Source organism: Lissotriton helveticus, chromosome 7 (genome assembly GCF_964261635.1).
Source record: "Lissotriton helveticus chromosome 7, aLisHel1.1, whole genome shotgun sequence".
Lineage (NCBI taxonomy): Eukaryota > Metazoa > Chordata > Amphibia > Caudata > Salamandridae > Lissotriton > Lissotriton helveticus.
In genome coordinates this window covers 507,524,290-507,546,021 of record NC_136068.1, presented here as the reverse complement: position 1 = coordinate 507,546,021, position 21,732 = coordinate 507,524,290, and the positions used below count along the sequence as shown (strand labels likewise).

Sequence of the window (21,732 nt, the reverse complement as noted above, 5' to 3'; positions counted from 1 at the left end):
GCAATACCAGATCATACACTTCCCAGGTAATAGCACTTTCTCTAGTAGTGTGAGCCCCAGATACTCTATTTGAACGCCAACACTTGGTCTGTGGAATAGAAAGATATTCATGGTGGTGGCAATAAGCAAGTCCTTTACTATCGGGCATATTTGGTTATTACTTCTGGACAGTAAGTTATGTGAAGCTAAAATGAATTTATATAGCGCGCGTACACCGGGATGGTTTCATGACGCTACCCTGATGGATACGTGTGCCTTAAGGAGTTACTCATAAGCATGCCGTAACAGCCAGGTTTTAAGAAGTTTTCTAAAACCTAGGAGGTCGGTGCAAAAGCGAATTTCAGAAGTAAGCGAATTCCCAAGTTTAGGGGCCAGGATAGCAAACCTTGCACCGCCTACATGCTTCAATTTAAATGAGGGAGTGGACAGGAATTGCTTATGGGCCGAGCGCATATTACATGTGGGTTCATGCCTTATAATCACTGTTCAAAAATGTAGGACTTCTTCCATTTAGAGATTTGAAAATGAGGCAGCAGACTTTGAAGGCGCAGCGTTGAGTAATCAGGAGCCAATGTAGCTTCCTCAGAAGCGGAGTGACATGGTGGTTCCTGGCTTGAGTGAAAATCAGACGCGCAGCTTGGTTCTGTACTAGCTGCAAGCCTTTTGATCAATATAAGGCTATGCCAAAATACGAGTTGGCATAGTCAGTATGGGACACAACCATGGCAAGAGTAACCTGAATCGGAGCTTTCTGGGTGTGTAATCTTTGGATCTTTTTTATTTTCCTCAGATGGAAGAAACAAGTGGAAATTATATAAATAGATCTGGGACTTCATAGTAAGGTCCTGGTTGATAGTTACCCCAAGGCTCTTGGCCGAACTAGAAGGGGATGGGTGTTGACCCAATTCCTTGGGCCAAAAATTAGGGCCCCAGGGATTTTTATGAATACCTCCTGTTAACCCGGATAAGACAGAGCTGGTTCTAAGTTTTAGATGGTTGCTGTTCATTGTTGTATATTGATTCTTCATGTAATATGGCTGACAGTAGTCATTAGCACTTCCTTAGTGTTCTTTCCTCCTCAGTCTCCCTGAATACCTGTGTGTGTTCTAACCTGTACCAGAGTGTTCTACCGGTGTCAGTTGATGGTCTGGTCAGCTGGCGAGGTGTGTACTCAGCTGTGTCCTACAATAAATCTACATGTAATCAACTAGAAGTATCCTGTCATCTATTGTCAATATTTACAGCATTCATCCATTCACTAATGACAGCACGGTGGACTGAAAAGTCTGGATCGAATTGGGGGAGTTGCTGGTGGAAAATATATAGGTAATATATAAGTGTGAGCTGGTTAAACAAATACCTTATCCAGCAGTCCTCTCGGTCAAATGGGAGTCTGCTTAGTTCACACATGCTGTATAAGAATGACATTTTATATTATAGTACATCACAAAGTAAGTTGCCCTAATCTGTTAAACAATTGCACTTTCTGTTAAATATACACACACACACACCCTCCCTTTAAATCTTTATTACTATTTTGTTAGGTACACTCTATAACCAATGTGACATACCCACAAGAGCACTTGTTGCTGCTGAGAAACCACGGCCATATTACACATTCAACGCTAGCTCATGTGAGTTGTGACCCTCCGATCTGGAAACCATAATTTCCTACCTGCTGTATCCACCCCAGACGGGGTCCTCCTGCAAGGTACTGTTTACAACTCAATCAATACGTGTTACACAGCTAAATGAGGCCCAGTTATAACCTTTAGGACCCGTAGCAACTTCTCATGAACCCAAACTCAGTGCGTGCCCTTTCATACAACCATCTTCTTAGCATTTTTGTCCTTCTTTGGTAATCTCTAGAATCCTTCACCTGCCAAAAATGTACTCTGTTGTGCCACATTACTCTTTTCCCCTATACCTAAAAAGGCACATTAATGTTTTTTCACTGGTTTTAGTTCCTGTCTTACTTCTGTGGAGTTGCTCACATCAGGGATTCCCCGTGAAGAACTCTCCCCTTCTTCTTAACCTGACTGACAGTCAAGTCATGAGATGTTTCATCTCCAAGTTGAGAGGTGGTTACAGGCCCCCCTTTTTAGCCCTCTTAATGTCACACTCTTTGATCTTCTATGATGACTGTCTGCAGTTTCGAGGCAGGAGCCTCCTGAAGCAAAATGAGTAGCACTGATCACTTATTTCAACGGTGAAAGGCTGAGTCGATCCTACGTGGATTCAAATCTTGGTTGATCATGCCACTGGGCCTGTTCTCGACCCACTGAATTACCTTACTGTATTCTATTAAAGCAAACGTCCGAGCAGGGGGAATGTCTTGTATGTACCACCCCCTCCCCCCCCCACCTTCGCCAAACCAGAAGGGTTGAACACTGCTCAGAACACATATGCAGCACTATCCACATATGTATATTGTGAGGACTCGACAGCACGTACTTAATTCTAACTTTGTCTGCACGTTGGAATTCCAGAGCATCGATGCACTGCTAACTAGTTTGCATATACAGCTAACCGTATATGTGCCAAGGAGAGCCCTTAAGCATGTATGTAGAACTAACCATGTATGTCCCTAGGGGATCAAGGGAGTATGTTAGTATGCTCACAGCTTACCCCAGTCTTTTCCCAAACGAGCACCAGGTGAGCATCATTAACCAAGTATTTTTCATTGGTGTCGCATGGCGTGAAGGCACACCATTAACCCTGTAGATTCTGCATAGCATATACACTGTAGTAGTGAAGCATGTGCCTATGGCGTTAAAATACCATGGACGTGCACGGAGTGCCTGCTCAGGGGGGTCGCCATACAATGGATCGATTCCTAAAAATATATGTCCCGAGAGGGTCAACTTCGTATATGCTCCGCGTTAGTCGTGTGTGTGCTTAGCCTTAGATGGTTGTGTACACACCGCGCTATTTATGTATTAACTAGCAGAGATTATTTATTAAGATAAGGGACAAAGACGCAGACACTCATGATTGGATTGAAAGTGTCTTTTTACTTTGTCTCCTAATATTAAATGCATGTGAAAGCTAATTAATTTAGATTAGAGTTTCTTTTCTTTGCGTCCAGTCTCTAAACCCACTTCGGAATCAGATAAAGTGTTCAAACGTGATGTGCTTGACGCTCACGTAATGTAAAGAAGTGTGCTCCATAGCACGGACGCACCCCATGACTGGCTGACTCGTACATGCAGCCAGTGGTTATACAAAGGGCCTGCTGGCCGGGCGCTAGCTTTATTGTTGTTGCGGTTAATGAGTCTGTAGCCTTTTGTGGTTGCTGCCGTTACTGGCGGCTCAATTAGCTGAACAGCGAGGAAACCTCGAAAAGCTATGCCGACTGACTGCTGTTGAAGGAGCAGGCTTGAGTGTGTGCGCACGGTGACAGGCTGTCTTATCTATGTGAGCTGTCTCTGCAACAGGGGTCTCCAACCTTTTCTGTAACGAGCTATTTAAATTCATTGAAAATCATCCCGAGCTACTTAAAACTAGTGATATAAAAGTGAACATCCCATTCAAGAGTGTCAGCAGTGATCACATCGGTGCATAAGCAGGGTTTCCAGTAATAATATCAAAAAGGCTTTTGACAATTTGATATGATTTTGCATGTGTAGTACATACAAACCATAGCTGCAACCCCCCGGGCACCAAGGTATAAATAGTAGTTATACATCTCTCAAACTCTAATAGCTTTAACCACACTTTAAAGATTCAACTATTTTTCTACAGACATCAGCTTATGAGTTGTGAAAATACACAAATTTGCGTCTTGAATACATGCTTTTTAATTCTGATATACATATAATAATTCAACCAAACAAAAGCTTCGATAATCATAGCTGGCTGCACACAGGAGAGCTACTCACAGATATCTTGAGAGCTACTCGTTGGCGACACCTGCTCTGGAATGTGCACCATGGCAAACTCTCTTGTCTGTGTGAACAGGCTCGGGAGTGTGCCACAACTCCAGAATGGCTGATCCAGAAGGAACAGACTGAAGTCTGCACAGTGATTCTACGCAACAACATTTTGCCTTGCTTGGTACTTCCCAAAATATCAATCATACTTAAGTCAGCACCACCTTGCACACTTGTGAGCTTCTAAATAAGCGGCTCCCAGTTGCCTTAACATCGATGTTCTTGCCAGTGCTCTTTAGAGAGGACATTAGGATCCATCAGTATGTCAGAGATATTTAAGTGAGTCTGAAGTCTCCTAAAGCACAGCCATCGAGTGACTCAATGGCTGACTTTCCCTCTTCCAATCCCGGATAGCTTGAGTCTCCCTTCATTTGATGACCTTCTATACTGAATTTATTCTCTTAGTCAAGTATCCTACAGGTCCACACCCAAGAGAGATCACCTCTAAATTAAAGTGGATGGACCACTTCCTTCCTCATCACAAGTGTAAAATCTCGCCTTTTCATCATTGACCGCTCATTCAAAACAAGCATTTACAATGCAACGGTTTCGCCTTTGGAAAAGTTTGAGCTATTGGCATTGTAAATGACAACATTTGTATTTGTGTTGGTTTTGAAAACAGATAAATAAATGGCATTGTCCTTTACATTGCCAATCGCTCTAACTTTTCCAAAGGCGAAACCGTTGCATTGTAAATGCTTGTTATCTAGAGGTGTGGGAAAATTCACTGATAGAGGCTGAAACATCGGAATCATAACCTGAATATTCTAGACTCGCGGCTCGGGAGGATAGGCCCAAACTGCACTCCGTCCGGAACAGTTCCGATGAAATGGAGCAACTGAGAAGTAGTAAGGTGTCACTTCGGCACTTTTATAGAGAACCCCAGCGAACGCAGGAGAATCGCCGTAGTCTGATGGTTGGAGACAAAAGCCTAGGGCGAGGACGCCTTCAAAAGCCAGTAGTCGAGGTAGAGGAAAATTGATACCCTAACCTGGGCAGATGAGCTACCACCACCACCATCACCTTGGTGACCACCCGAGGGGCACTGGTAAGGCCAAAGGGGAGCATGGTAAACTAAAAGTGCTTGCGGCCTAACTTGAACCTCAAGTAACGCCTGTGGCCCGGCAGGATGGGGATGTATGAAGATGCCCATCTGCAGGTTCAAAGCTATCACCCAGTGTTCCTGGTCCAGGGCAGACAAGACCTGAGCCAATGTGAGCATTTTGAATTTCTCTTTTTTGAGAAAGAGATTGACGGTCCAAAGATCTAAAATGGGCCGAAGCCCCTTGTTCTTCTTTGGAATCAGAAAGTAGCGGGAATAACAACCATTGCCTACGTCTGAAACTGGGACCCTTTCTATAGCTCGTCTTGGATCAATGTCAGATGTTTCTCCGTCACCCGTTCCGGATTTGGCAGAATGGGAGAAGGAAAAGAAAGGAAAGGCAGTGAATAACCCTCCTGGACGATCTTAAAGACCCACTTGTCTAATGTTATGGATCTCCAGTGGGGTAGATGATGACACATTCTCTCACCAACTGGGCCAGTGGGCTAGTGTGGCCTTGCAGAGTCAGCCTATGAGTGCTTGGAGGCTGTGGCTGTGGGGGGGGATGTAGGAAAGTAGTATTTGCTTCTTATGGTTACCCCCAATTTTTGCTGCTGTCACACTGCTTTTGGCCTAGTCTGACTGGGAACCTGCTATTCAGGACCCCAGTCTATCTGTTTTATCCTGGAAATTGATATGCATGTACTTTAGGCACACTCCAGATTGGATTCTGGGGTACCCTTATCAGTCCCTAGTATATGGTACACCAGAGGCCTCCCATAGTCTGAAGCATGTATTATGCTACTCTTGAGAGGCCATCCAAATTGACACGACCAGCCTGCTACAGCAGACTGTGTAAGCTGGTGCTTGCACCACTTACTTAAGATATAGGTTCACTATATCTATTTAAATCGCTACACTTAAATACCTATCTGTCTCCCCTATGGCAGGCCTTAACAATCCTGAAGGCGGGGTGCTGGGTTTTACGTGAGAGGGTGCCCCTGCATGAGCAGAGCCCCTCTGCAGCCTTCGGAGACCATTCTCCTGGGTTGTCTGTGATGCAGCCAGACATATATGTTTAAGTGCATTATAACCTTGCGGTAGATGCTAACTTTAAAATGGCTGCTTAGAAACACGTCGTGTTTGGTGTCAAACATCTTGGAATCAGCACAATGGAGGCTGCCAGCCACAGACACGATGTGCAGAGGAAGGCATGACAATAGGCATCCTGTCACAGGGAGGTGTAACCATCTCCCAGACAGGATTTAGTGTATTGGGGCTGAGTGGGTGCACTCTTAGAGTGCTAGAAAGTCTGCACTGGGGGCACATTTGGTGTTCCTGTGCATATTCCAGCTCAAACCAGTTCTAGGAGCCATTTGCTCCTGCTCTGGCGCAAAACTGGTCAAAGGACATGGGTGTAGCCACGCCTCAGTCCTGCCCCTCCCCTAGGAGGGGCCACAGAATCTTTCCAACCCTTTCCTATGGGTCGATGGTCGACAGCTGAGGTGAATATGAACTCAGCCTGGACTTCTTCTTCTTATGCCTCTTCCCCGAGTGTCCCGAACACCTCGAGTGGAACGAAGAGGACTTAGGGCTCTGGTATCAGTCCCGCGACCTCTTCTTGGACTGGGAACTCCGTGGAGTCTCACTCGATGGTGTCGACTGCCGGGCTGCAAGGAGCTTCATCGACCGCTCCCTCAAGACCTTCGAAGCCATGGCCCGATAGTCAGTGCACGGCTTTGAGTCATGGTTGCACTCAAGATACCTGAGACAGATGAGGTGGGAGTCAGTAGCCGACATCATGCAATGACACTCACCGTACAGCTTGAAATCTGTCTTCTTTGAAGCCATCACTTGCAACCGAAGATGGAAAAAATTCATAACCAACACTACAGACGCCAACAACATCACGAGGAGCCGAATGGAGCCACCTGATTCCGCATACAAGCGATACTGCTCGGCAAATATTTCCGGATCCAGCCTGATGCCTGGGAAATTCAAAGGTAAGGAATCTTAAGGCAGATAGATACAGTCTCTACCAGATAATGCAGTAGCAAAGGTAAGTAATTTGTTCAGCAGAGCTTCTACCCCTGTCTCAGAAGCATCTGTCTTGACAATGAAGGTTTTGGAGTAATGAGGATTTTGTAGGGCACATGGCCTGCTTCAGGGAAATTCAAAGGTAAGGAATCTGCAGCTAGAAGTCTCTATCAGATATATACTAAGCCAGCCTCGAACAGTAAGTAATGGCACACGGGAGAAGAAGAGGAGGTAATGGTCGGATTACTTACCAGTAATCTTCATTACTCTAATTCTTCGTACTTTAGAACTTACAACACCCTCCCTCCCGCTGGGCTTCCTTCACCAGCTATTAATTAGGAGATTCGGAAAGAAACTGGAAGTTTGAGGGAGGCTATGGGTAATATGGGTAGCTCCTCAATTTTTTAAAAGATAAGGAAATCAGCTTTGGAATGGTGAGGGACAGTTGGTGTATGGGAGCATACACTTATATAGTAAGTACTCAGACGAGTGCAAATAATCTTTGTAATGAATATAAATGTCTTAATAAGCAGTTGTATGTCACACTGATTGCACATGAGATAAGACGAATATAGTCCTGTAATAGGATGTGTTTGAGTGCATTGTGTATACTGCACTCCTGACTGCATAATAATATGTGACTGGCAAAAGTTTCAATGACACAGTTTGTATAAAGAATCCTTTGAGTAGGTGCTGGCAAAAGATCTTTGGTAGGATTCACCAGCTACTTCCGAAAATTTTCATGAAGTCCTTTTAATTTTCAGAGGAACAAACTTCCAACTGGGTGTTGAAGGTTCGGTGGCTGATACTAGACAATGTCCAGACCTCTGCCTGACTGTAACTTGCATATTGCTTTTATGCTTGCCCTTAGTTTATTCTTTGAAAATACAGATTTTGAATGATGACTTTTTAGAATAATACATTGATTTTATGGTATGATTTACACTCTTTAGACACTCATTAAGAGTGGTGGTATCCCATCTGGAGCAGTAACTCGAGCTGGACTTCCACCACTTGCCATTAAGAGTGGCCTGATGTATCTAGGTCCATAATTACCAGGTCACCAAACTATGCTCCTGGCAATTCCAGACCCAGTGACACAGACCCAGGTTAACAAGATGAAACCACTGCATGGTATGGGTTTTAGGCCAGGAGGATAACCTGCTCCCCTCCTTACTCCTGCAGCACTACAATGGAGGGCCTGGCATCAGAGGCTGTGGCTCAGGGCAGATATTGCTTCCAACCGACTTCCCTGGACTCTCCACCTACTTCTACCCTCCTGCCAATGAAGAACAGCCATGGGCCAATGTTAGAGCCTGGGCATTTGTGTATATCGGGTTTCGATAAACACAAATATGGAATATACCCACGGTCAATCAAGCTAGAGGCACTGGTAGCTAGGATGACATTGGACTGCTCCAGAATGTTTAAGGTCATCGACAAAAGGCCACACCATATTCTCCATTACCACAACCACAGATGTCCAACAATGGGCCAGGGTGACCAGAGAAGATAACAGGGTGGGACCCACCTACAGCGCTGCATGAGATGTATGTGGAAAGGATTGGTATCAAGCAAATAAACACTTTACTTTACTTTACTTTATACCCAAGTGGTAAAGGAATGATTGAGATTATCCATTATGTTCTTAAGGGCTCAATTCAATTGGCTAAGTCTTCTGTATGTACTGTTTTCAAATTAAATGTATGAAAGGCATCCTATCTGTCTTTTGCTCCCCTGAATGTTATATATCTTTGATTCCATTGTGGAAGTATGTACGCCACTCTGCAGACTTTTATGATGGAGTACAAGTGCTTTTCAGTTTGGGTTGAAATAAAACGATGCAAGTGTTTTCTTTCACTTTGAGTACAGTGTTTACTACAAGACTTACAGTACAGCACTGAATTCTTAGATTGCATCACAAGTAGCACACAAAGGCACATATGTCCATTCCTGGGTTCTCTGTAGTAATTTCCAGGACTGCAGAACATTGTGAAAATAACAATATACACATATGTATTGTCCTACATATGACAATGCATATAAACCCACGACTGCAACAAAAAAGATCTCTTACCAGGTTCACTAGCAAATCCACGTGTTCCTGAAAAAGAGAAATTATGAAGAACTATGTTGAAAAACCAAATACAGGAGGAAAGTGGTCAAATGAAAAAATATATATGTTTAAGCATCTGAGTGCAACATTTCAATATTTTTTAATACTCAGTGAATCCACAGAGAGACAGATTAGACAAACCATTAAAATGTTAAATATCCACTATTCAGCCCCGCTCAAATTATTAACTGATAAACAAAAATCATAAAAAATTTCAATATACCGATAGATCATCTGGTAACGTAATTAACATAATTAATTGCATATTATTAAACATCCTCCACTCAACCTCAACTCAAGTTGCTATTCGACAAGAAAATCATTAAAGAACAAGTTGCTTACCTTCGGTAACGATGTATCTGTAAGAGGCCTATATTAGTTATAGATTCCTTACCCCAAGGCATCAGACTGGATCCGGAGAATTTTTCTTCAGCAATACCCCTGTGCATCAGTAGGTGGTGTTGATCCACTCCTCGTCCGCCGTCGGCGTCATAGTCGCCGGGATGACGTCGCAGTGCCTAATTATACACCGCCCCAGCGCTCTGACATCAGTTCTGACACAACTTTCCATGGCAAAAGCACAGAGCCATTAAAGAAACTGTCAACTGGAGCATCACACTAGACCCTATAAGGGTGTCCCTAACCCTAGAAGTCAGCTCATAAAGCAGGGAGGATGGGTGGGGCGGTAAGGAACCTATAACTAATATAGGTCACTTACAGATACCTGGTTACTGAAGGTATGTAAATTGTTCATCTGAAAGAGACAATTAGTTATTGTTTCCTTACCTTAGATTAGATACCCCAGCAGTACTATCCCCGGAGGAGGGTCTGCAAACCAGGTTCACACCAGAAAATCCTAGAGGACAGAACAGACAAAGTAGCTGTCCATCCAGACTTGACTATCCAGGCAGTAATGTCTAGTAATTATGTGCATAGAAGCCCACATGGTTGAAGAATAAAACTCAACTTCGTTCCCTGTTTCCGGTATTCGACCTAATTACATAGTTGTTAGCATGATGTACCTATATATATATATATTCCGATATATGTCATATATCATTCTATATGCTTTCCATGTAAACATGAGTATTTTAGTGTGTTAGTGCATTAGGCCTAGGATCCGTGCAGTCGCCATTTTGTTGGCCCTGTTCTGTATTGAGCCAAAGTCACGTGTTCCCTTTCCCACTGACAGGACCCTTTTCTCTCTGAGTTATAGAGTAGCAGCGGAAGGTGGACTGTCTCTCCCTCTGTCTGAAGGCCCAAGGTTACATCTGGGTTTGAATGCGATAAAGCACATTCCTGAAGGCGCCGTGCCTGTACTCCCGGTGCGCTGGGGCGAGGGGAGTCAACCTCTTTGACCTTACTATAATGAATAGAGTTATTCTGAGCCAATTCTGTGTGCCTAATATGGTCTTTCCTTGAGGCCACTAAGAAGCCCCTGTAACTTTCCATCTAGGGTAATTGCATGTGTATTCGAAAAGTATATATGATCTGTCTTGACTGTAAGCCAGCAGTCTTCTCTGCGCACCTCGAGGGATGAGGTTCGGGAGAGGCTCCTCTATATAGAGCATTCTGTATATTAAACAATTGAATCTTCTTCACTGTCAACTGACTGATTATTTACTCGATTAATATATTAGACGAGCTGGGGTAAGTACAGCTCTATAGGTGGATAATTTGCAATACGTCAGTTGGGGACTCTGGTGGGACTCCGTGTTGGGGTCGTCCTCCCGTAACCGGGGAACAGAGGACAACGAAAAAGGGTGTCTTTGGGCGAGGGGGTGGACTGACTGGAGATTTGGAGTTACTCCCCTCTCGCAATCAGAGAGCTTCTGCTGCTAGTGGCCCCTCGCCGGAGTCAGACGGGCGTAACCCAGGAAGCTGACCGTGTTGGTTGGCGGAAGTTGGTAGTGGAGAAATCGCAATCATACCTGAGTGCGCCAGGTGAGTGAATCGTCTTGTTTTTGGTTGGATTAGTATTTGTTGGAACAGTTAACTGTTTTTGGATTTGGTTATCGGTGGACCACGGAGAACCTTCGGAGGTCTGATGGGGCAGCGTTGTGGCTGCACGGGTGGATGCTCCCTGGACTTGTTTGGTGAATAATAGAAATATCGACCAGACGCCTCGGTGTGGCCTGCGTGGTGCGCACTCGGCCGGGCTGCTCTCGGAAACACCTTTAGTCATACCTGGGTAGCCCCTGGACATATCTGGAGCGACGCTAAGGCAGTGGGCTTAGTCAGAATAGTCCAAAGAGTGAACCAGGCGGGCTGCAGGATGGTCCGTAGGTCGGTCTGTGGTTAAATCCTGTGCGGCGATCTCTTGGCAGTCTTTGGACTGCCTGACTTTGGTATCTGTTGGTCTGAAAATCGGAATTGATTGAAGTTCTCTATGAACGGGAGTCGACGGGCTCCGTTCTTTTGGTTTGGAAAAGACATGTCAATTTGAAAATATTTTGTTGTATGTTTTTCGTTTGTATTGCTTTGTATTGTCTTGTTTGTACCTTTGAATGAATTGGACCGAAAGTATGTACATGGCCATGTTTTGAGTGATGAGTTTTCTTAAATGAAATTTGATGGTGACTGCATACGACAAAAATGCCGTGTTTCAGTAAATTGTGCTTTGGATGTGGCTGCCGAAAAGGCACGCGATTGGATGAAAGTCAGCCTGCACCTCCGGAGGGAAGTCCAAGTCATGATATGTATTGTAAGCATGGTATTACGCCCCTTTTGTTTAATACATTGTGGCATAGGTATACCAAAGATAATGTGGAATTACAGTGGCCCCTAACAGGGTCTTTCGATGAGAAAAAGATACAGTATTTGCAGGATCGATTGTTTTCTAAACGTAGCCGTTAGGCAATGTTCGACACCCTAAACCTGTGGCAGAAGGAAGCAAAGCGTAGACGCATTACGGAAGAAAAACTATGTAAGGCCAAAGCAGGACAAACAATTACGCAGAAAGCTGTTGCATACGACAAAAGTCAGGCCGAACAGAATATTGATTGTGCAAACAGACAGTTTAGGCTACAAGTAGATAAAAGTTATGTTAGTCGGAAAGGGCCGGAGGATGAATTAGAAGATTTGCTCGACACTAGGCACCCTCCTCCGTATGCCCCTCAGCGCGTGTATCCTGCTGTCCCTTTAATCTCTGAAGCAGTTCCGTTGGCCCGAGCTTCTGCAGTAACCCTTTCCTCCGCCCCTACGGGAACTTCTTTTGTTCCATCTACCTTAGCGGGGGAAACGGCTACTCTGAATCCTGAGGCACCTGTCAGGTCCTCTCTTATTTTGTCCCCTCCAACTCCAGTTCTAACTTCCCAATCTGCAAGTACAACGCCTGCTTTGACAGATTTGACTCCTGCCCGAGCTCCAGGGGATCTTGGCGCCCGGAGATTATATACACAGGAATCAGTGGGGTATGGAGAGAAAGAAATGGTTGCGAATCAGGCGTCTCAATGGATGCGGAATCCTTTATATACGGTTATTGATATATGCAGTAATATGAGCGATTATGAGCCTTTGATGCAGCAATATGCATTAGAACATATGTCTAATCGACTTATTTCCCTGTGGGAACAATGTTTCCCAGGTGGACGAGCCCCTCAGGTGATATATGATATTCTAGATCGGGTTCATAAGTTTGAACTAAGTCCGGAGGACGTGTATAGGAATGTTGAGACTTTAGTAAAATACAGAGGGCGAATGTTTTTGAAATGTCCAAATTGGGATTCCCGAGAGAATAGGGAGTTTCCTGAGAGTTTCTCAGGAGCCTAATGCACTGCGCCGTTCACTCAATAGAGTGTAAATGGTAAATATATAAACAATTCTAGTATATTAATCATACAAGATTCCAATTTAACATTTGAACATAAAGTGATGACAATTCAATAAGTCTTCACGAATGCCATTGGTAAATTGTTGCTCGATGATTGATTTAATTGGTGTTCAAGTAAAATTGTTGTATCATCACAAAGTTACAAGATTTCAGCAACATTATTTGTTGATGCGTCCCAATGCATTTCGGGCCTAACAAAGAGCCCTTCGTCAGGGGAATCTATAAGATGATAATACGTGTATAAGTATACATTGCTGGCAGAAATACATGTAGCACATCATGCCTAGAGGACAAGAACTTATGCCCTAAACAACATTGTGAGATTGAAGGATAAAACCAGAAAAGTCAAAAGTAAATGTGCCAAAGAATAGTTGAAAGTGTGTCAATCAAGGAACCAATAAGTGCTAAACTGCATGGTGGAATACGAGCAAAACGTTGAAAAAGTGAAGGTACCATGTGGTTCGGAAAGAAAATCGACACTAAGCCAAAACGCATGCTGAGCTGCATAGTGAGAAACATACAAACACATAAAAGAGTGATGGCACCGTGAGGGTGATAAACGAAGTAAGCGCTTACGTATCTAGCCGGGAGCGTACACTCGAAGTTAATGCAAGTCGGTAATACGCTGCAGAAAGGGGAACTGAAGGGAAACAAATGTGCGAGTTGTAAAAAAGTGATCTAATGGTCCAGAGGGTGCGTGAAACCTGAAATAAAAGTGGCTGCTCACCCGTAGTTGCACACGGGGGTAGATCGTATCGTGGGAGAAGCTTCCCTATTAGAAAAAGAGGAATATTGGGATGTAACAATGAGCGGGCGGTAATCTCAGGAAACGAGATTAACCATCTCTAAAAAAATGTAAGAAATCTTACCGGGTGAGGGTTCACGGGTGCTCGGCAAACAGTCAAGTGATTGCGGCGTGTGAAAGGGAGACGAATACGGAAGTGCTCGATTATGTTGGAAACCGTGATAGTAGAAAGAGGACTGCGTTCATGCTCACCATGTTGAAGTGAGAAACGGGGAATAGTAAAAACATAGTTACATGCACCAGAGCAAGAATGTGTCAGTGAAGATCACTGTATTGTTATGAAATAAGAAAAATGCGCTTCAGAATAGGTCCAATAAGTGTTTTTACAGTAATACAGTTATTCATTAAATGAGAGCCAATGAAAAATATAAAAAGCAGTATAAAACAAGAGCAGTGTCCAAAATATAACAATAATATACTGCCACTCAGCGTGTGCACAATCTGCATGATGAAAAAAACAAAATCAATGACCCTAAATTGTAGCTGCTTACATGAAACATGCTAATTCGAACTTATCATGTAACCCTGTGGGAGTCAAAGTTTGTAAATACCAAATCCAGTGTGATTCTCGCTGTGAGAGTGTTTGTGCTCGATCTCGTTCAGGGTTTGGTGCAATGACCTGCAGGATACCAAATTTTAATTGGGCTATATTGTGTCTATATGTGAGCCAGTGTTGAGCGAGTGGAGAATTTGCGTTCTGTGTGCGTATTCTGCTCTTGTGCTCTGTAATTCTAGTGCGCACACTCCGCTCGGTTTTGCCTACATAAAGTAGGTCACAAGGACATTTTATATAGTACACTACGAAATTGGTATTGCAGGTTGCTGTGTATGCCAAAGAGATGGGTTTGCCTGATCTAGGGTGGTTCATGGTAGTTCCTGTAATTGCAGTATTACAGTTGGAACAGTTCATGCATTTGAGTAAACCTTTGTGTTGAACTTTAGATCGGAAAGGCTTGATGTTTAAGATCTCTTTTAGGTTATTCGCCCTTTTGTAAGCGAAAAGTGGTTGAGTACTAAACATGCTCCCAAAATCAGGTTCAGATTGCAGTAGGGACCATCGATTCAAAATGATGGATTTGACTTGTCTGGATTGTGTAGAATAGGTGGATACAAAAACTTCCCTAGGGGAAGAATTTGGCGCGATCTTTTTCTCTAAGAGTGACTCGCGAGTGACCTTGGAGGCTCTGTTGGCTGCCTGATTAAGAACATTTTCAGGATAGCCTCGCTGTTTGTATCTTTCTTTGAAGATGTCAATCATCTGCATGCCAGTAGTTTGATCAGAGTTGATCTGTTTGATTCGAAGGAATTGGGAGTATGGAAGATGCTTCTTCAATGACCAAGGATGAAAGCTTTGGTAAGATAAGGCGTTGTTCCTGTCTGTGGGTTTGGTGTAAATAGAGGTCACAATCTGTCCGTCAGTTACCTTGATTAAGACATCTAGAAATGAAATTTGTTGTTTGTCAATGTGATGAGTGAATTGGATGCGTGGATTAATTGTGTTGAGCTGTACTATGTTGTGTTCAAGGTCCTGAAGTGTACCTTGCCAAATGATGAGAATATCATCAATGTATCGCTTAAAAACAAGCAAGTGGGTGTTCCATTGAGATTGTGAGAGAATGTTCTCTAGTTCATATTTCATCATAAAGATGTTCGCGTAGCTGGGGGCTCCCGAAAAGCCCATTGAAGTTCCATTGGACTGAAGAAAATAGCGATCCTGCCAATTAAAATAGCTGTGGAACAAGCAAAAGTGTAGAATTTCCATAAGGAAGGTTTGGTTGGCTCGTGGAGTGTCTGCTCTCAAGAGTGCCCATTCTATGGCCTCCATCCCCTCACAATGTGGGAGGAGGTGTATAGTGCTATGACATCAACAGTGCACAACCAAATGTGCTTGTCTGTGGGAATGGTGATTTCTCTGAGGATGTTGAGCAGATGTGTAGTGTCCTGTATGTATGTGATTCCTGACTGTACTATGGGTTTAAGAAAAGTATCCAAATAACGGCCTAATGTGTCATGAATTGAGCCGCACCCCGAGACGATGGGTCTCAACGGGGGGTCTGTGAGAGATTTATGGATTTTGGGTACCATATAAATCTTAGGTCTGCGAGGAAATTTGGTATATAGGTAGTCTTTAGTTTTTGAACTAATCCATTTCATTTCAAGTGCATTCGTGAGAATGGTATCCAAAACAGTCTGAAATTCATTGGTCGGATCATCAGGTAGAGGTAAATACGTGGTGATGTCGTTTATCATATTCTCAACCTTGTTTACGTACTTGGATTTATCCATAATTACCAAAGCACCGCCTTTGTCTGCCTTGGTGATGTGAAGAGTGAGATTGGTCTGGAGTGAGCGTAAGGCTGACCTCTCTCCGGGACTGAGATTCAAAGGAGACCTATCATATTGTGGTAGTTTAGAAATGTCTTGTTTGACTAGAGTCTCAAACAAATCAATGGTCTTGTGAGAGGTTGGTGAGATAAAGGTACTTTTGGGTCTGAATTCTTGGTATTCTATATCTTGTGAGCTAGGCTGGTTGCTCTCAATTGTAGAAAAGAAGTGACGTAACCTAAGCTTCCGTGTGAATTTAAATACATCAATTTGCGTGTCAAGGTTTTTAGCCTGGTTTGTAGGAACAAAGGAGCATCCTTTGTTAAGTACTTGTGTTTGTTGCAATGTGAGTTGTTTAGAGGAAATTGTAGTGTAGTTCCTATCATCCCAATAGGCTCTGCGCATTGGAATAATACCTACAGCAGTAAAGGCCTAGACCAGACGTTAACTAGGTCTACTACTGTCGATACTAGACTTAAAGTTTTGGGTTTGCCAGCTTAGCTCAGAGTTCACTAGAAACTTTCTCGAATGTTCAAGGAGGACTTAACTTCCCTGATTAGACAAGAAGGGATTTAGTTTCTGACAACCATAGAACATGACAACTTTGCTCTCCCCTAATCAAGAGTATATCTCGAGAGTCGTGTGAACAAAAGGCAATTTATTTTACTCAGTCAGTACGTGCATTCTTAGTCTCATCAGATTGTAGAGAAAAGGAAGAGACGGGCGTGTTCAATAAAAAGGTGTTATTTATTGATCAGTCTCTTTTCTCGTACAAGAGAAATGGATCGATATTATTGCAATACTTATAGTTAAGTAAAGTGCATACATTAAAAGCAATAGTATAAAATAATACTGTAAAAACATTGATATGGTTTCTAAGCCATAAGATGTTTAAAATGAATAAAATATATTACATACACATATACATTTGACTAAACGTACCCAACTGGTGTTTCTAAATACGCCTACCCCGTGTACCTGACCTAAGTCTAATATGTGGGCGGGAATAGAAAGTTACAGTTTAAGTTAAGTTTGTTTTTGCCAAGTGAATAACTAAAGAATTCTCTGTGAGGGGTTATTCAGTTCTGTACCTGGAATCTAGGTTGAATGAGGGATGGTATCTCTCGTCTCTGGTCTCGATATTCCAGGCTGCCTGCGAGGGCTACCCAGAAACGCCGGTGCTGGATTTCTCGGCAGGAGAAAGCAGCTTCTCTCAGCGCGTCAGAAAGGCGGGGCTGCGCCAGCGGGGTCTGCTCTGCTCTTCGCTTCGGCAAGTATGGCTGCTCCGTCTCGTCACCACGCGTGTGTTTGCATAGGGCAATATCGGTAATATTTATACCTTTAAGGTGCCGAGATTGACGTAAGGATGGACATAGATACGTCAATAAGGATGTCATACGACTTGCTCGTTAGCACATTCTTTTACTGAAGTTCTCGGTGAAATCAAAACAATGGCCGCAGGGTTTTGCCCAGGTTGTCATAGGTTTGATTTGTTATGAGAACTCCGTATGCCTTATCAGGGGCTGGAGGAATATCGCTTGTCTAATTAGATCGCAAGCGTTATGACCTAATCAGATAACACGTTCCTGTGCCGTAGTGTGACTGCGTCAGATAACGGTATCTGCATCATGGGGGTTTTCTGCCTCATGGGCTGACTACTTAGTTAACTTGTTAGTTTGTTTAACCAGAATAGGGTCAGGAATAGGGGGATCGATTCAGAACCTATAGGAATACATCACAAAATATGGACTACTAATGTTTCTTTTTGCGGCTGGGTTTTCCTAAACCGGTGGCCTCTTCTGGTTTGTTGGTGCTGGGACCTTGTGGTGGTTTGTTTGAGGCTGGGCTGTTGGACAAAAAGCCGGTTGGGTAGTAGTGGAACTGCCACTGGGTAAATTTTTATCAATAGTGACTGCTGTATTGGTTCCTGTGTTGGATGGTGCTGGAGGGCGTGTCATGCGAGTGTCTGTGTCTGATACTACGCTTTCTTCTGAAGGTGTTTTTCCTGGTTGGTTCCAGGTGCGTTTCTGTGCATATACTTCAGCCCATGAATAGACTTCGTCTAACTTATAGTCAATAGTGTCCCGGCGGAATTTGCGTACCTTGCGTTCATGAATGTCTTTAGCATAGCTATCTAGTCTATTGTTGATCTCTTCTAAGGTGGTGGTCCAAGTGTCTGTTTCCATGCGTTGTGTCAAATTATTTTGTAGGTCTTTGATTTCTATTTCTAGTCCTGTGAGGACTTGCGACAGTCCTTCAACTATTAAAAGAATAAGGTCGAGGGAGCACTTATTTAAGATGGCGTACCATTTCTCCATACATTTTTTATTCATCTTGAAAAGCATGTGTTTAATGGCCAGGCGTAACCCTCTGGGGATACGGCTGGCTCGATGATATTGTATGAGGGTAGTGGCATGCAGATGCTGATTTATCTCCCGTCTCATTAAGTATTCTAGCTGTTTGATTTGTTGTTGGACTGGGCCTGAAGTCGCATCGAATTTCCTGACCTCTTTGATGAGGCCATAAATATCTGCCGCTTCTTGCGATGAGTATACTTTAGTCTGTGCTTTGTTCTCAGTGAGATGAAGAATATCATCAAATGTTGCCATTGTATTGTTATGAAAACTGTGATCTGGGTGGTGCAATTGCTGTCTGCTGGGCAGGAATTTGTGAAACAAAGAGGGTTATGCAGCAGCGGGTGCACTCAGTAAAGTTGAATTATCTAGTGAAACAAATATGATTCGTTGTCATAAAGCTTTAGGACTTAGTTCAAACTTATGAACCCGATCTAGAATATCATATATCACCTGAGGGGCTCGTCCACCCGGGAAACATTGTTCTCACAGGGAAATAAGTCGATTAGATATATGTTCTAATACATATTGCTGCATCAAAGGCTCATGATCGCTCATATTACTGCATATATCAATAACCGTATATAAAGGATTCCGCATCCACTGAGACGCCTGATTCACAACCATTTCTTTCTCTCCATACCCCACTGATTCCTGTGTATATAATCTCCGGGCGCCAAGATCCCCTGGAGCTCGGGCAGGAGTCAAATCTGTCAAAGCAGGCGTTGTACTTGCAGATTGGGAAGTTAGAACTGGAGTTGGAGGGGACAAAATAAGAGAGGACCTGACAGGTGGGGATAATGCATCAGGATTCAGAGTAGCCGTTTCCCCCGCTGAGGTAGTTGAAGAACTGTCACAAGTCCTCACAGGACTAGAAATAGAAATCAAAGACCTACAAAATAATTTGACATAACGCATGGAAACAGACACTTGGACCACCACCTTAGAAGAGATCAACAATAGACTAGATAGCTATGCTAAAGACATTCATGAACGCACGGTACGCAAATTCCGCCGGGACACTATTGACTATAAGTTAGACGAAGTCTATTCATGGGCTGAAGTATATGCACAGAAACGCACCTGGAACCAACCAGGAAAAACATCTTCAGAAGAAAGCGTAGTATCAGACACAGACACTCGCATGACACGCCCTCCAGCACCATCCAACACAGGAACCAATACAGCAGTCACTATTGATAAAAATTTACCCAGTGGCAGTTCCACTACTACCCAACCGGCTTTTTTGTCCAACAGCCCAGCCTCAAACGAACCACCACTAGGTCCCAGCACCAACAAACCAGAAGAGGCCACCGGTTTAGGAAAACCCAGCCGCAAAAAGAAACATTAGTAGTCAATATTTCCTCTAAACAACTCACATTGCAACAAACACAAGTACTTAACAAAGGATGCTCCTTTGTTCCTACAAACCAGGCTAAAAACCTTGACACGCAAATTGATGTATTTAAATTCACACAGAAGCTTAGGTTACGTCACTTCTTTTCTACAATTGAGAGCAACCAGCCTAGCTCACAAGATATAGAATACCAAGAATTCAGAGCCAAAAGCACCTTTATCTCACCAACGTCTCACAAGACCATTGATTTGTTTGAGACTCTAGTCAAACAAGACATTTCTAAACTACCACAATATGATAGGTCTCCTTTGAATCTCAGTCCCGGAGAGAGGTCAGCCTTACGCTCACTCCAGACCAATCCCACTCTTCACATCACCAAGGCAGACAAAGGCGGTGCTTTGGTAATTATGGATAAATCCAAGTACGTAAACAAGGTTGAGAATATGATAAACGACATCACCACGTATTTACCTCTACCTGATGACCCGACCAATGAATTTCAGACTGTTTTGGATACCATTCTCACGAATGCACTTGAAATGAAATGGATTAGTTCAAAAACTAAAGACTACCTATATACCAAATTTCCTCGCAGACCTAAGATTTATATGGTACCCAAAATCCATAAATCTCTCACAGACCCCCCCTTGAGACCCATCGTCTCGGGGTGCGGCTCAATTCATGACACATTAGGCCGTTATTTGGATACTTTTCTTAAACCCATAGTACAGTCAGGAATCACATACATACAGGACACTACACATCTGCTCAACATCCTCAGAGAAATCACCATTCCCACAGACAAGCACATTTGGTTGTGCACTGTTGATGTCATAGCACTATACACCTCCATCCCACATTGTGAGGGGATGGAGGCCATAGAATGGGCACTCTTGAGAGCAGACACTCCACGAGCCAACCAAACCTTCCTTATGGAAATTCTACACTTTTGCTTGTTCCACAGCTATTTTAATTGGCACGATCGCTATTTTCTTCAGTCCAATGGAACTTCAATGGGCTTTTCGGGAGCCCCCAGCTACGCGAACATCTTTATGATGAAATATGAACTAGAGAACATTCTCTCACAATCTCAATGGAACACCCACTTGCTTGTTTTTAAGCGATACATTGATGATATTCTCATCATTTGGCAAGGTACACTTCAGGACCTTGAACACAACATAGTACAGCTCAACACAATTAATCCACGCATCAAATTCACTCATCACATTGACAAACAACAAATTTCATTTCTAGATGTCTTAATCAAGGTAACTGATGGACAGATTGTGACCTCTATTTACACCAAACCCACAGACAGGAACAACACCTTATCTTACCAAAGCTTTCATCCTTGGTCATTGAAGAAGCATCTTCCATACTCCCAATTCCTTTGAATCAAACGGATCAACTCTGATCAAACTACTGGCATGCAGAGGATTGACATCTTCAAAGAAAGATACAAACAGCGAGGCTATCCTGAAAATGTTCTTAATCAGGCAGCCAACAGAGCCTTCAAGGTCACTCGCGAGTCACTCTTAGAGAAAAAGATAGCGCCAAATTCTTCCCCTAGGGAAGTTTTTGTATCCACCTATTCTACACAATCCAGACAAGTCAAATCCATCATTTTGAATCGATGGTCCCTACTGCAATCTGAACCTGATTTTGGGAACATGTTTAGTGCTCAACCACTTTTTGCTTACAAAAGGGCGAATAACCTAAAAGAGATCTTAAACATCAAGCCTTTCCGATCTAAAGTTCAACACAAAGGTTTACTCAAATGCATGAACTGTTCCAACTGTAATAATGCAATTACAGGAACTACCATGAACCACCCTAGATCAGGCAAACCCATCTCTTTGGCATACACAGCAACCTGCAATACCAATTTCGTAGTGTACTATATAAAATGTCCTTGTGACCTACTTTATG

General features: G+C 43.3%; 1 protein-coding gene across 1 annotated transcript in view; it reads right to left on the bottom strand.

The window, feature by feature from the left end:
* LOC144768685 (uncharacterized) overlaps positions 1 to 21,732 on the bottom strand; it is a 9,047,330-nt gene that overhangs the window by 4,736,313 nt on the left and 4,289,285 nt on the right. The window contains exon 24 of the mRNA XM_078652515.1: positions 9,089 to 9,115. Within this exon, the coding sequence (XP_078508641.1) occupies positions 9,089 to 9,115 (27 nt within the window). The remainder of the gene's footprint in view (positions 1 to 9,088; positions 9,116 to 21,732) is intronic.